Source organism: Drosophila kikkawai, chromosome X (genome assembly GCF_030179895.1).
Source record: "Drosophila kikkawai strain 14028-0561.14 chromosome X, DkikHiC1v2, whole genome shotgun sequence".
In the NCBI taxonomy this organism is placed as follows: Eukaryota; Metazoa; Arthropoda; class Insecta; order Diptera; family Drosophilidae; genus Drosophila; species Drosophila kikkawai.
The window spans coordinates 14,220,831-14,237,359 of NC_091733.1; the positions used below are offsets into that span (position 1 = coordinate 14,220,831).

At 39.3% G+C, this 16,529-nt stretch overlaps 1 protein-coding gene across 1 annotated transcript in view; it reads right to left on the reverse strand.

Annotated features, from left to right (window-relative positions):
• LOC108079990 (LIM domain-containing protein A) overlaps positions 1 to 15,999 on the reverse strand; it is a 44,632-nt gene extending 28,633 nt beyond the window's left edge. Inside the window, exon 1 of the mRNA XM_041775060.2 lies at positions 15,442 to 15,999. Within this exon, the coding sequence (XP_041630994.1) occupies positions 15,442 to 15,688 (247 nt within the window). The 5' untranslated portion in view covers positions 15,689 to 15,999. The remainder of the gene's footprint in view (positions 1 to 15,441) is intronic.
• Positions 16,000 to 16,529: the final 530 nt, after the last annotated feature.

Below are 16,529 nucleotides of genomic sequence, written 5' to 3' on the forward strand. Positions count from 1 at the left end.
TCATCCTACCAATGCCGAGTCTGTCAAGGGAACCATCCGCTTCGGAAGTGCCACCGTTTTCTTCGGCTTGATGCGAAGAAACGGCTCCAGGCAGTCATCGACAGGAAATACTGCGTCAACTGCTTGGCCCACCACCATTCTGGAGGATCTTGCCGTAGTAACGACCGATGCCAGTCGTGTGGACAGGATCATCACACACTTCTACATGCCGACGACCGCTCAGCGACTCCAACACTTTCTCGAGCGAAGGACTTCTGATATTTTGCTGCGTATCCTCGCAAGGGGGGGAGAATGTTCAGGTCAGTCGCCCCCCGCGACTCCGAAGCGCTCCCGCTTCTTCAAAGCTCCTCAGCTCGCTCTCTCGCTCCCGCTCTTCTAGCGGATGCTTCGGCTCTGGCCGATCGTCGCATCGCTGAGCGGCCGCTCCCGCTCTCCTAGCTAGTTTGATCTCCCACTCCAGCTTGTACATTTTAATTCCTAATTAGACCTACAATAAAGCGGATCATACGATTTTATATATATTGAAAATTACCACGCCCCCCCCGGCCTACTACTTTCTTTGCGTTTGGTGGTGATTTTTCTCTTGCGCGATTTCGATATTTCTACTCCGGTGTTCTTTTCACTGACTGCGGCGCGGGAAGTGTTTTTTGTGCCTATCTGGAAATTGAAGGAAGTTTTCCCCCCTCGAGCCGAACACACCTCAATTATATATATATATGTATATATATGTGTGTGTGTGTGAAATGCAATAAAAGCGAATTGTCTGTAAAATTTTTATTGCCAGCCACAGAGATAGAGGGAGGAAGGAAGGTAGGTAGACGCACCGGAAGTTACTTCTGGCAGCTGCTGTTCTCATTGCGGTTTCATTTGAAATCAAACAAATTCCATTGAAAATGTTTACTAAATAATTAAATCACTTTTGGGGGCCCGACGAGAGAGAGATCTACTCTTTTGGGGATTTGCCTCTGGTTTTGTGATTTTTTTTGCTGATTTTATTTTGAGCCTACATTGGCCTGGCCAATAGAGCGTGACTTTCCGCGCCTGGAAAACTCTGTTTTCGGGGGAGGTTTTGTGTTTTGGTTAGAGGGGGGCACAAGGGGGCATAAATATGCATGCAGGCGTGCCTGTCATTATGCAGCAAACTATTCGTACATGCGGCAACTTTTGCCTTGCTGGAAAGTTGCCTCAATTACAGAAACCAGCACCCAGGGCCTCGAGACGCTCGGCTGGTCCGATGCCTTAAGTATGCACAAAAGCTACTTGCCATGTACTGCACTTGGCAAAAATAATAATAATAATAAATAGAGGTTCCAAAGCCCCAAGAGGGGAAAGTCCTGCTCCAGTTAAAAGGGTCTTAATGTGTGAAAAGTGTAAAAACTTGGCTTAGTCTTGGCTGAAATCCCGAACGAAATCCCTTCTGCTTATTAATTAATTAATTTTCTTTCAGTGTCGTGTGAGTGTGTAACCTACTTCAAGTCTTTTTGGCTGCCACACTCGCGATTTGTATGCAGCAAATTGGCAACGTCCAGGCGTAAGGCAAAAAAGGCGGAAACTGGGCCTCAATTTGCAGTAGCTACAAAAAATAAAGAAAAATTAAACAACAAAATGTTGCCACACACAATTCGCGTGCCGGGCGATGCTCTCATTTTCCCTAACACACATGTGTTTTGGAGCCAAACTTTAGGCACTAAGCTACAGCATTTGCATGTCAAACAAAGGCCGAAGAGTAAATTATACAATGGAGAAGGAGAACTAGTGCCTTAGAGTTGAACTAGTAACGAAGGCAACATTTGCAGAGAGAGAGGGAACCAACTCTATAAGATCTTTAAGGAGCTAAGCTATTTAAATATTTTGTATAGAACAAAGTTTTGCCCCAAATCTTTCCCTTAAAATCAACCCATTTCTTTTTAGAAATGCAGCTTTTCATATTACTTCTCAGTCTCAGCTTCTTGAAAGGATTCTTAGACAATCTTGGCTTCTTTTCTCCAGTTCTGGGCTAAGGAAACACCTTATTCATCTTATTTCACAGGTGCAACTCTTTTCGGGGTGCGGTCTTTGCTAAATTTTCTCACTTGACTTGTATTTCTTGTGTTTTCTGCATGTTAGTTGCCTTTAAGTAGGCTATAAATACACCTCCTGTGCGTTGGGGCAGGTAATGTATGTCAGTCGTGCGCATAATTACAGTTGCATTGCATGTGCACTGTGCAAAGACGTGCACACGAACCGGTAGCCAAACACAGATACCAGCACACTCGGCCTAATAAACAGCCCAAAAAAAAAAAAAAACAAGGCCCGAAAGGAAACTGCAGGCAGGCACACCTACACGGGCTAGAGGTGTGTGCGTGAACTGGGTCCATCTCCATTAGAGATGAGAGAGGTACGTGGGTTTTTCTAGCTTTTACAAGTTTGCTCTGGGTTTCGTTGAGGGTGTTTCTTGGGAGCCAATGGAATGCAAGATATCCTTGGATCTGTCTATCTTTCTCCAGAGATCCCTATCTCGTACTCTCTTTGTTTACTATAGATCACATTCTATTTCTCCATCTCTTTTTATATCGGTCTCTCTATCTACCTTTCTATTTGTCTCTCTATCCAATTCTTTCTCGGTATCTCTTTCTCTTTATGTGTCTCTTTATCTGCCTAACTGTCTGTCTCTCTATCTATCTCTCTCTTTATATGCCTTTCTTTCTGTCTCCCTATGTCTCTCTATCTGTCTCTCTATCTATCGCTCTATCTATCTCTCTATCTGTCTCTCTATCTGTCTCTCTATCTGTCTCTCTATCTGTCTCTCTATCTGTCTCTCTATCTGTCTCTCTATCTGTCTCTATCTGTCTCTCTATCTGTCTCTCTATCTGTCTCTCTATCTGTCTCTCTATCTGTCTCTATTTGTCTCTCTATCTGTCTCTCTATCCGTCTCTCTATCCGTCTCTCTATCCGTCTCTCTATCCGTCTCTCTATCCGTCTCTCTATCTGTCTCTCTATCTGTCTCTATCTGTCTCTCTATCTGTCTCTCTATCTGTCTCTCTATCTGTCTCTCTATCTGTCTCTCTATCTGTCTCTCTATCCGTCTCTTTATCTGTCTCTCTATCTGTCTCTCTATCTGTCTCTCTATCTGTCTCTCTATCTGTCTCTCTATCTGTCTCTCTATCTGTCTCTCTATCTGTCTCTCTATCTGTCTCTCTATCTGTCTCTCTATCTGTCTCTCTATCTGTCTCTCTATCTATCGCTCTATCTATCTCTCTATCTGTCTCTCTATCTGTCTCTCTATCTGTCTCTCTATCTGTCTCTCTATCTGTCTCTCTATCTGTCTCTCTATCCGTCTCTTTATCTGTCTCTCTATCTGTCTCTCTATCTGTCTCTCTATCTGTCTCTCTATCTGTCTCTCTATCTGTCTCTCTATCTGTCTCTCTATCTGTCTCTCTATCTGTCTCTCTATCTGTCTCTCTATCTGTCTCTCTATCTATCGCTCTATCTATCTCTCTATCTGTCTCTCTATCTGTCTCTCTATCTGTCTCTCTATCTGTCTCTCTATCTGTCTCTCTATCTGTCTCTCTATCTGTCTCTATTTGTCTCTCTATCTGTCTCTCTATCCGTCTCTCTATCCGTCTCTCTATCCGTCTCTCTATCCGTCTCTCTATCCGTCTCTCTATCTGTCTCTCTATCTGTTTCTATCTGTCTCTCTATCTGTCTCTCTATCTGTCTCTCTATCTGTCTCTCTATCTGTCTCTCTATCTGTCTCTCTATCTGTCTCTCTATCCGTCTCTTTATCTGTCTCTCTATCTGTCTCTCTATCTGTCTCTCTATCTGTCTCTCTATCTGTCTCTCTATCTGTCTCTCTATCTGTCTCTCTATCTGTCTCTCTATCTGTCTCTCTATCTGTCTCTCTATCTGTCTCTCTATCTGTCTCTCTATCTGTCTCTCTATCTGTCTCTCTATCTGTCTCTCTATCCGTCTCTCTATCTGTCTCTCTATCTGTCTCTTTATCTGCCTAACTGTCTGTCTCTCTATCTGTCTCTCTATATGTCTCTCTATCTGTCTCTCTATCTGTCTCTCTATCTGTCTCTCTATCTGTCTCTCTATCTGTCTCTCTATCTGTCTCTCTATCTGTCTCTCTATCTGTCTCTCTATCTGTCTCTCTATCTGTCTCTCTATCTATCTCTCTATCTATCTCTCTATCTGTCTCTCTATCTGTCTCTCTATCTGTCTCTTTATCTGTACCTCTCTATATCTCTTTGTGAGTCTATGTATCCCTCCCTTTATTTTTTTTGTCTTACTCTCCCATATAAATAATTTTTTAATTTGACCAAAAAGAATCGCAACTTTGGCGTTCAAAGTTAGCTTCTTTTCTTGTTTAAAATAATTTCTAATCTTTAAGACTAAAAGTATATTTTATAACATTACAACCATCTTTAATCACGGCATTATTTCATGATCCGCGCTCATCTCTGAGGGCAAACCCAACTTTAATTGCATGTCGAGTGCTGGCAAATTGAACGCTTAATCATGGGAGCCGCGTGCACGGGCTGCGATTAGTTTTTAATGCGCCTCGATTGCCATCTCGCCGTCTGATGGCCGACTACTAACTTGGCTAACTGACTAACTGCCTGACGTTTTTTCGAGGCCCTTTTCAAATCGCCGGGGCATAACTAATGGCCGCCCTCCCGCATGCATATCAATTAGGCGCTAAAATACTCTGCAGGGCCAAAATGATTTGCTATCGAAATACCCTAACATAATTGAGGCCTGAATTTATATAATCTTTGTAGGCATCATTGAGAGCTTCTAATATAATAATTTGCTTTCTAAAATATTCTATTTAATATATGCCAGTTCATGCTCCTCCTTCTGAGGTATTTTCCCCTCTAAGCTTTTTTTTTAAAGGATAACGCAGTTTAATAAAGCCATTTTCCCTACGCCCATTTGTAGGGTATTAAAAACTTTTGATTGACACTAATTGGTTGGCCGGCGACAGTCAAGTTGGCTCAGGTGTGTGTGCAGATGCCCTACATAAGCCATTTCCTACTTAAAATTAAATGGAACTCAATTTCCCCGTTGCCTCTGCCTCAGAGCCTAAACAAATACGGATGGAAATAGGCGGAGTCACCGGGCGTGAGGAAAGGAAGGTGGAAATGGGTATGGGGATACGGATAGAGAACTTCAAGCAAATGTTGAAACACATCCAAAGCTTGTTAGGCTAAGCCCAAAAAGTTCAAGAGAAACTTTTCTCCGGATTGAGTTTTTAAGATTTGACTGCAATTATGTTTAAAATCACAGCCAAGTGATTAGCATTTGGAGAGTGTGTGCTACTATGATTTAATTAGAAACTAGACTTGAGTGTAATAAGTTAAGTTTTATAGGAAAATAGAGGTTAGTTTGTATTCTAAAATATATTTAAGTTTAATTAATTTAAAGTCGTTTGTTGGGTAGCTAAATTCTCATTAAGTAACTAAGTTTTATGGGAAAGAAATGCTCTAATTTATATAAATATAAATATTATAAATATTTATTAAATTTATATAAATTAAAATAAATTATTCTTAAAGTCTTACAAATATTTTAAGAATTTATTTACAAGTTAAATCATAGCTAGAATCACCTTTTGGAAACCTAATTCATTCATTCAACTGATTTTCCCAACATCCTCCACAATTTTCCCCTCATATATTCCTAGAAATCTGTAGAGATTTATTTCTTTTGCATTTTTTATTAATATTTTTTCCCAGTGCCCGATTAATTCTATCCCCTTTGCTTTTACTGAGCCAAAGGCTTAACCTTAAATGCTCTCTCAGTGGCCAGTGAACAGTTGAACAGTTGAGGGGGTTCCGAACTGACCGGAGAATGGAAATTTCTGCCGGGGGAGGGGATCTCCGGGAGACGAGGCAGTGTAACATCATTGCAGTGGAGCGGAGCCGGGAACCCACAGTCATAAATTTGTCTGCGCCATTTGCCTTCGGTGCCTCGAAAATTAATTCATTATCGATTTTCGTTTCATTTCATTTGGTCTGGCATCGTTTTTCTTTTTTGGAATATTTTTTTTTTTATATATATATTCCCTGTAATTGTTAGGGAAAAGAAGTGTATTTTATATTTTAAACTACAGGAATAAGTGTCGTGGTTTAAATACTTCCCTAAATCTCGCAGGAAGTTGGCTTTTGTTTTAAATAAAAAATACAAATAAATTAAAACTCAAAGTAATTTTTAATGGTAAAATATTTAAATATATTTATAAGTTTTTTTTACTTTAATTTTTTATAGCTTTTTCTTAAATTTTGTAAAATTTTCTTCAATTTTCTTAAAATTTCTTAATTTTTTAACTATATTCTTTCTTAATAAAAACACAATTATTAATTGCATTCCAGGGTTACATCTACTGATACAGGGTACTTTATGGCTGTAAATCTCTCGAGTATTTTTTTACAAGTCTGATTCGGGCCCGGCTTAAATGCGGCCATTAAAACCAGGCTAAAAGGCCCAGAGGCAGTGCCATGGTAATGCCGATGATGACGATGACGATGCCTTCGAGTAGCATTATGAATGGATCATTTACAAAGTCAACACAATTAAAATACATGCCTGTTCCACCGACCGCAGTTGAAACCGAAAACTGGGAAAGGAAAACGCCGGGTTTTGGGGGAAAACCGGAAAGCGACGGAAGATGCCAATGGGAAATGCGAGCGAACACAAAAACCCTTTTCAACTGCGCTGACATGGCCAGACGTCCGGAGTCAGGCCAGGTAAGCGTTCCAGGGTCTCCCAGAGGGGAGGAGCAGGGACAAGGACATGGAGCAGGACATGGACAAGGACAACATGGAGCATGAAGCATGGAGCGGGACAAATGCGAATGCGAATATGAAACGTGAAATATTAATAGGGCAAACGGTATGGAGCAAAACAAATGCGCCAACGTCAATTGATGTCCTTGCTTGTGGTCATTACCATATTTCAAAGGACAGCCCCAGAGGCGGCGAACGACAAATGAAGGACTCTAATGCACGGTGAGTTACAAGAGCTCAATATATTACACTTTTGGAAAGGAATAATATCAATTTAGAGTGATTATATTCTTAAATAATAATAAATACACCAAATAATTTTGTAACTAATAGCTTGATGGCATAAAAAAGACTTTTCTTGACCTTTGACATCCACACAACTTGCTGAATCCAAAGGCCACAAGTGGTGTTATTATTATTAATATCTGCAAATACATCACACTGTGCATTAGGCGTCGCCCTATCTATCCTTCACCTCCCTGTCGCTGCTGGGCAAGCTGCTAATGCTAACCTTTTATTTAATTTGATGTGGCCAAAGTTCAAAGGTGAACCCCTCGAGTGTGTGTGTGTGTGTGTGGAAACAGGTCTGCAATCGGGGATTAACATTTATGTAAATGGACTTTGTGCGTTACGGAATCGGTCTCCGCGGTTAGTTTGCCACCTTTTACAGGGGCTCAGGCTGACCTTACCCACTCCCCCTTGGTCTTCACCCCTTCAGATCGTAGAGGTGGGGGATTGGGTGTCCTTTGAAAGGAAATGTTTGTTTAAATTTGCTTTGTGGTCGCTCTTTGTCTTTCACTTCAATAATGCATGCGGTGAAAGCGATTCTTTGGCTCCATTATGATGGGTCATTATCGAACTGATACTTTGACCTTTGCTTTTGGCCAGCCATTTCTCATTTCCAGTTTTATTTTAGCTTTGCCAGTGCCACCCGTCTCTCCACCTTTAAGCTTTTAACAGGTGTTTTTTATACACAGTTAGGAGTAGATAAATGAAATAACCAAGAATTAGGTTTATTTTCCAAATATTTCCTTATAAATTCCCAATTTTTCTTTTCTCTAAAACACTCAATCTTTTCCAGCAATTGTATTGCCATTCACACAAACAGATCATGACAACTCCATTAAAAAAAACTTGTGGCTTAGGGATTAAAGGATTAGAGAGATTTGGATGGCTGGCATTTTATGAACCCTTTTGGCCCACAATAAGCAACAATTTTCGAGGACGGCAGCAAATTGAGTTGCACATTGAACTTCAAGGTTAATTTATTTTACGGCCCGCCCACTCTTTTGTTTATTGTCATTTGATTTTTGAGCTGAAGTTGCGCCTGAAAGTTCCCCCCCTTCCATGGCTCTGTTTGCTTTCCCTTGCTTTTCCTTTACTTTCTTTGCTTTTCTCCAGTCATAAAACACAACAGGCAAAGGGAGAGAGAGAGAGAGAGCAGAAAGGAGGCAGTTGGGGCAAAGACAAAAGGACTAAATGTTGCCAGTTTATCACTTCATTGAGCCAGCGTTGTGGGGAAAATGGTTGTGCGAAAAAGTATATGATTCAAGTGAGTTAAAGCTTGGGCCTTGGGCTCAAACTTTGCTTTAAGAATTTAACAGAAATTTTATAGAAACCCCAAGAAGTCATCTACATATATTCATTTTCAGGGCCAACTCTCTACGCGCCCTCTCATTGTTTCAAGACGGCTTTCTTAGCGCCTTCCTCTGCGCTTCTCAAGTCATCTTCCTCAGCGCCTTCCTCTGCGCTTCTCAATACTTTGACTTATACTCCCACCAAGTTTTCTTCATGACTTTTTGAAACTCCCTGGCGAGGTGGTAAAAATTACACTTGAAATCTGTGCTTCCCTGCGTACAATTTCGGGGGATGCTGTTATTTTATGGCTCACTGTTTGCCGCCACCTGTGTGACGATGCCTCCACCTGTCGCCGGGTGCAACAGCCAAAAAAAAGGTACACAGGCAAAAGGAGCAGCACTTGGTGGGCGGCGGTTGGCACGCCCCTTCGCTGAGCGGTAGGTGGCGGCTTAACAAGTATAAAAAGCCAGGACATAAAATTTAAACAAGCTGCTGCAACAATCGTCGGCGTCGGCGTCCCTCCTGCGACCACTCGAACCCCCAATTTTCCCTGCACTTTTGGCTGGCTTTTCTTTCGTTTTGCCGTGGCCTGTGGCCTTTCCGCTTTCCGTTTTGCGTTTTGCTTTCCTAGCAAGCCGTTGAATTTTTGAAGAGTGTACGCGCTTTTTATGCAGTTTTTTATGATTATTTTCTTTTTTTGTTATTCCTTTCCTTTTCCTTATTTTTTTTTTTGGTTGTTCCGGGGGACGGCACTTGGCACATGCAAAACTACAAATGATGGCAAAGTTGAGCTTGGTGCGTGCGGCTGATGCTGTTGCGATTTTCCTGCTGCTGCTGCTGGCCCTGCGGCATCGGCATCAGCACACCCAATCAGGGACTAGAAGGAGCACCGAGCTAAGAGCAGTGGATAGGAGTGAAGTTAAGAAGTACAGAGAAACAAATGGACATTTCTCATATACATATATCTCGTACATGTATTCATCGTATATTCCTCATAAATTCCCCATATATTCCTCATAAACTCCCCATATACTCCTGATAAATTACTCATAAATTCCCCATATATTCCCCAAATATTCCTCATAAATTCCCCATATATTTCCCATAAATTCCCCATATATTCCTCATAATTTCTCCATATATTCCTCATATTTTCCTCATATAATCCCCATGTATTCCTCATATATTCCTCATATTTTCCTCATATAATCCCCATATATTCCCCGTATAATCCCCATATATTCCCCGTATATTCCTCATATATATATATCATAAATTCCCCATATATTCCTCATAAACTCCCCATATACTCCTGATAAATTACTCATAAATTCCCCATATATTCCCCAAATATTCCTCATAAATTCCCCATATATTTACCATAAATTCCCCATATATTCCTCATAATTTTTCCATATATTCCTCATATTTTCCTCATATAATCCCCATGTATTCCTCATATATTCCTCATATTTTCCTCATATAATCCCCATATATTCCCCGTATAATCCCCATATATTCCCCGTATATTCCTCAAATATTTCTTATATATTCCTCATATATTCCTCATAAATTCCCAATATTTTTTTATATATTCCCAGTATATTCCTCATATATTCCCCGTATGTTCCTCATATATTCCTAATTTTTTCTCCATATATTCCCCTATTTTCTTCATATTTTCCCTGTATTTTCTTCTTATATTCCCCATATATATATAAACTCCTCTTACGCCCGCATTCAAAGACTTGCGTAGACAATAAGCTACCTTCTCCTTCAGTATTTAATATTCTAAGATATACAATGACTTCCTTCAAAATCTTGATAAATAATAATGGGACATATTTTGGCTACGTGTATGATGGATAAGAGTGCCCTTGCATTCGCTGTGACTGTCGCACTTTCAGTAATGCGACACTTTGGGCCATGGCATCTGGCAGCTGAAGCGGCAACAACAACAACAACAACAGTTACCGGAACCGTCACAACAACAAAGCCACCTTTTTAGCCAAGAAGCTAAATACACGCTTTAAGCATATGGGAAAAGAGAGACAGCGAGCTGCTAGGGAAATACATGTCTGAGTCAGTTGATCGATCGATAAATCAAAAAGCAAAAAAACTACGGCACTAGGAAAATAATAAAAACATTTCAGGCTTTAAATTTTAGTAAAAATATATTTTTAAGTTATATATATCTTTTTTTTAATATTATTTAAGATTTCAGTAAATATTTTAATACAAAAAAATATTTTCAATAAAAATCTTAGTAATTCCTAATAAGCTATAATAAAATAATCAAGAAATCACTTGATAAACAGCCAAAAAATCACAGTTTGTGGTTAAAACTAAATGAATTAAACCCAAAACTAATTAAAAATAAAATGGCATTCAGTGTTATCATTAAAAACGACAACTAAATCCCAAATTAGTGGCTCCCAAAGGCCGGGCTGCTCTGTTCTAAGAGCGTGTGGCAATTCCTTTAAGTGCTGGCAAATTCAGGACCTCAATCTCCTGGCCTTTTCAAAGGGGTGTCAATGGGTAAGAACAAGAGAAAAAGAGACAGTGAGAGAGAGAGAGAGAGAGGGAGAGGTAGACAGAGTGGGCGAGAATGAAGTCCAAACAATTTATATTAATCATACGCAATGTGGTGCCAAATTGTTCCGGGCATTGCCAGCACTTAAGGATGCCCCTCCACCATTACTGCGTCCTGCCAGGATCTAGGATCTAGGAAGGGGCTCATCGGTGGCATTATCTCGGTGCTTGGTGCAACAACAAAGACAACGACGATGACGACGACGACGACGACGACGACATTTGGAGCAATTTTGCAGACAAAGTCAAAGCTCTTAACGCATGCAGCCGCAGGACGAGAGCGATAAAAGCGCCGGCTAAAACGGATGCTGTATTATCCCTAACGAGCAGCATATAAAAATAAATTCCCCAACCAAAATGCAGAAGTAGGCGTGGCCAATTGGCCTATAATTTGCACAAGGCACAAGTGCACTTAGGGAAATAGTATGTACTTGAAATGAATCCTTATTTTATTTATATGTTAAATTTTCTAGAAAGAAAAATTCTAAGAAAAATATCATTTGAAAAGGTTATTAAAATATATATTTAAAAATATTTTTTGATTATTCAATATTATCAAAATATTAATCTTAAATAATCTGTATATTTAATTCTTTAATTTATAACCAAGACAAGCTATAAAATTTATTACAATAATTTGATATTATCCTAGCACATTTTTAAGAATTTCGCAAGTTTTTTCCAGTGCATCACGCTTGCCTCAAAATGCATTGCACGCTAATTAGGCTGAGTGAGTAAGGACAATTGTCCGACGACAAGTGAACTGGGCTACATACATATCGCAGGACGACAATTATTAATTGGGCAACTCTCGGCAGAGGGCAACTCTTGGCACTTGGCACTCGATTACCGTATTCTACGTGAGTGGTAATGCCTTTCTCAGGACTCTCATCATCATAACATATTCTGTCTGGTGTATTTCTGGCTAAAGTTTCGGCCAATTAAACCAAGCCACTAAAATCAACAGTATACAGACCCGCAGAAAAGCCAAAAGTGAATAATTTTAATGTGTAATTAACTAATGCATTCAATTTTAATATTTTCCAAAACAGACTGCCCGCAGAGCTGTGCCTAAATTAATTTTTAGAGATTTTGTTTTAGTTGGTTTTTTTCCATAATTTTTTTTGTTTAACTAAAAGCTGTTAATGCATACAGAGTTGGGCTTATAAAAGGCTTATAAAAAAGAAGTTGCCTCGTTAAAAGAGTTTTTAATGCTGAAAGATAAAACCTATAGAAGCCAAAAGACAGAACTTTTTACTATAAAAATTTAAGCAAACACTAAAAAAATAGTCATTAAATAAAATGTAGAAAAGTAGGAAGTGTTAAAAAGAAGAGGTTTAAATGAGCAACTAAATAAGTAAGTAATAAAATAATAAAGTAATTAAAAGTAAGAAAGATTAAGATAGCTTGACAAATATTTTAAAATTTACAAATATAAGCTAGGTTTTAAGAAACCAATTAAAAAATTAATATAAAATAGTAATGTAATTAATATATTTATATTTATTTTCTCCCCTCTTAAATTTCTCATTTGAATTATTAATCCATCATCTATAAACTTCAAATTAACCCCCAAAGATTCAATAACCAATTACTTAGCTCACAAAATGCTTATATTTGAGACAGAAATTTGTCTACTTTAGCACAAAAAGCAATCAAATATGGTATATATGCAAATATATATATTCGCTAAGATCCGATTGTGTTCCAGTTGTTTAATATGATTAAGGCTCTAATTGGTTCAATCAAAGTGTCTTCAGAGTTAATTAAACGCTCGGCTTGGAGATCCTTTCAAAACAAATTCCAATAATCATTGAAATAATTACCTATAGCCACACACACACACACACCCACTCACACACACATGGCAATGAGAGATTGAGATTGACTGACTGACAAAAGTTTTACGTGCCAAAAGGCGGAAGGAGGCCGCCGGGCGTTGATTATTTAAGTACTTAAACGTGTTTCCGTTAATGAGCTACGAAATAATTCATAAAATACCAAAAGTCTGAGCTAAGGCTCATCCCCTTCATTTTCCTCCTTTCCCTGGAATGATAACCCACACGAAAAATATGTATTTTTCTGTGCGGAAAAATGTATTTACTTAGTCGAAGCTCCTCAGACTTCCCTCAGCCTCTCACTCTCTGTGTGTGGGAGATGAATGAGCGAATCACACAATGAAAAATGTTTTTATTTACTTTTGATTATCTGCTTATGGACAGCACAACAACAACGTAGGTATTTCGGTGGAAAAGCGCAGGAAAAACTCAGACAGAAAACCAGGCAGAAGAGCAGAAATGCCTGAGAGATTAACAGAAATGCAAAAGTTTCTTTAAATTTTAAAAAATGAATTAATTAGGTTTTGAAAGCAGGTAATCTAGCTTAAATAATAGTTTACACTTTAAAATATAAAAAGAAAATTAAATTAAGAAATTAAAATAATTTCTAAAAATATGAAAACAGCTTTTTAGCTTAATGAAACTCAAAAAAAAAAAAGCAAAGTATAAAATTTTCTATTTAAAATCACCTATAAGTGCCAACTCTCTAGGGTTACTTTTGCCTTGGGAAAATCGGTGACAATGGAAAATGGAGATAGCGGCATGAACATGCGACCAGGAAGGCGACAAACAAACAAACACTGGCTAACAAACAAATAAGCAAACAAGTAAACAAGCGGCAAACAAACGGCTTATGGCCAGGCTTAAATGTGAACCATATGTTCATAGTGATGCTGGAAAAACGAGGGTTGCTTCAGCAGTTTGGCAGGGGATTTAACTTTCTATTTTTTGTCAACTATTGCAGTTTCCAAATCAGTGAAATGTTGAACAAAAAAAAGCTATAAAGTATGAAGAGCAGGACGATCTTAAGTATAGTTAATAAGTGGGGATAGTTATGAGGTATCCTTTCTGAGATGAAAGCTATTTTTATCCCTTAACAAAGCTCAGTTTCTTGATAACTTATTTTCTTTGTTTCTTTGTTGAAGATTTTCTTCTCCAAAACAAATCTTTCCTTTAAGCAAAGCAATGCCTGTAAACTCACACCTTCCATAAGCACACACTTCTCCTCCTTTCGGGCTATAATTTATGGCCAAGACCATGAGAAAATGAACGTACATATGTAGGTGTTCCCTTTGGCCTCTGGCCATTTAAAGTGTTAACGGGATGAAGATGATGGAATGATGGAGTAACTGACATGGGGCAACAAGTTTTCCCCTTCCAAAAAAATAGAGTATCTGTCACACTGGCAATTATTGTGCCATTATCCACTTTTGGACAACACTCAGATGTGTTTGTCCAAGTGTTTTCCCAATTTAATTGCTTTGTGATTTGGCCAACGTTCGATGGCTAAGCATATTGACAGGCAAAAATTTATAGCATATATAGTGGGGAGACCACGTTGCGTATGAGTAATGCCATTGCTTTCCAGGTTTTGGAGTATGTGTGTGTCTGTGGTGTGTGGGTGCTGGCACACATTTTGTGATTTCAACAAAATTACATTTTGCAGTTACAAGTGGTATAAATACATTTTACGTTTCGAAATGTTTGTCAGTGCGGTCGGTTAGCTTTTTTTTTGTGTGTGACTTTTGTGAAAGCTGTTTAAGTCTCCTGACACTCACCAGGAGAACCCAAAAAATTATTAAAATTAAAACAATAAAATATAAATGTAATTTAAGATTTTATATATATATTTAATAAAAAAAAATACCATTTTTTAAGTATATTTAGTTCCAAATCGTTCTTACTTTCCCATTTTTATGTTTTATATTTATCTTATATTAGTATATATTTTTTATCCTCTATTAGTCGTTATACATTTTCTTAATTTCATATAAAAAATACATTTACAATCCTCACTTTTACATCACAAATTGATCACAATTTAAACTGCATTTAAATTGCAATTTTTGCTTAGCAAAGCAAACATTTTTGTTACCGTAGGCATCATGCGATTTCAGTTATTCTATCTGTAATATAAATATATATATGCCGACAGCTAGAAAGTGCAAATATTCTATTTGAAATTTTCTCTAAATTGCTCTTGTTGTCACGAACGATTACGCATTTGGCAGGAGGGAAATTGTTTGGAAAATCACTGATTTAAATCTGGAGAGGATTTGGCTCTCTAAATTGCCAATGCCAAGTGCATGTGTTTATTGGGATTCCATTAGTTTTTGATATAATATAATAAAGTCTGAGGAAAGTGAATTGAAGAATTCTTTTACCCTTTTAACTATTAAGTATTACTAACCAATTAAAGTTTAGTTTAGTTTAAAATATAAAATATTCTCTACCAAAACCACCCACCACTTTCCACCCATTTTCAAGCCAAATCGTATACATTTGCGGCCAAGAGCTTGAAGTTGGTCAAAGTTAAAGACCAAAACCCAATTGTTTTGTGACCACTTGGAGCACTTAAATTGGCTTTCGGCGCAAGTCTGAGGCTAATTTGCATTTTGCGGTTGGATGGCAGCCTGAAGTTTTATTCTTTTTTGATCACTCACCATTCACATAGGCGGCAAAGTCAAAGTCCTTGTCTGTTCGGGTGGCACCATCATCTTCGATGTCCTGCTGCCGATTCGGTGATGGCTGCTGCAGGTCCTTTGGTGATTTCGGCGCGGAAATAGCGTCATTTCCGGTTGCCAACGTTGCCAGTGTCAGGCCCAAAAGGACAAACAGAACAAAGTGCAGGCGTTGCGCTCCCGGCATTGTCTTGGAGCGGCACCGATTGCGGCTCGGGGCAGCCGCCATTCCGCCGCTAATTGCACGCACACGAGGAAAGGGACTGCTGTAACCGCACCACCGGCAAGGGCAACGGCACCGGCACCAAAAATTTACCAACAACACACCAACGAAAGCCGGCAACAACAACAACAATAACAAAGGCAAGAAAAACACTGGAAAAAAACCACAGCAGACACTAGCCGGGCGCACTCGAAGGATAATAAACTCGCGGCTCAGTCTTCAGTTTCAGTTTCGGTTCGGTTATTGAGCTGCTTACGCGTAAATCCCAAGCCGGCCGACGACGATGGTCTCGCAGGACTCCCGGGTTACTCGCTAGGACGTGCTGCCTGGCCAACGAGCGAGGCGCAATTGAGGCACCAAAGGCTCTGCCAGCAACTCATATAGCCAGTTGCAACACATGCCGCACGCCAGGAGCCGAACTTGTGTTTTGGTGAATGGACTCGGCATCGGCTTTGGCATCGGCCGTATCCCCGAATCCTGTCGACGCCTGCGCCTGGGCAAACCAGCGACGCGACAGAGGCTTTTCCGCGGGTATGGGTGCCATGGAAGTTGCACAGCCAGAAGTCAGTTGCAGTTCATTTGCTTGGCTACGTGACGCGAGTTTTGGGGCAAACACACAGCCCAGAGTAGGAGTAGGACTAGGACAAGAAGCAGGAGTAGGTAGTTTACAGCGATTCGGGATAATGGGCATGGGCAACGCTCCCGTTGGAGTTTTTAAGAAACCGTTTTTATTATCTCGGCAACGGCTGACTTTGCTTTAGATTGAGATTGAGTTACCGATCAATGGGGATTTCTTAGTAAACTGTTTACCAGCATGGTGGGCAGTAAAATGTCTGTCTTCTATATC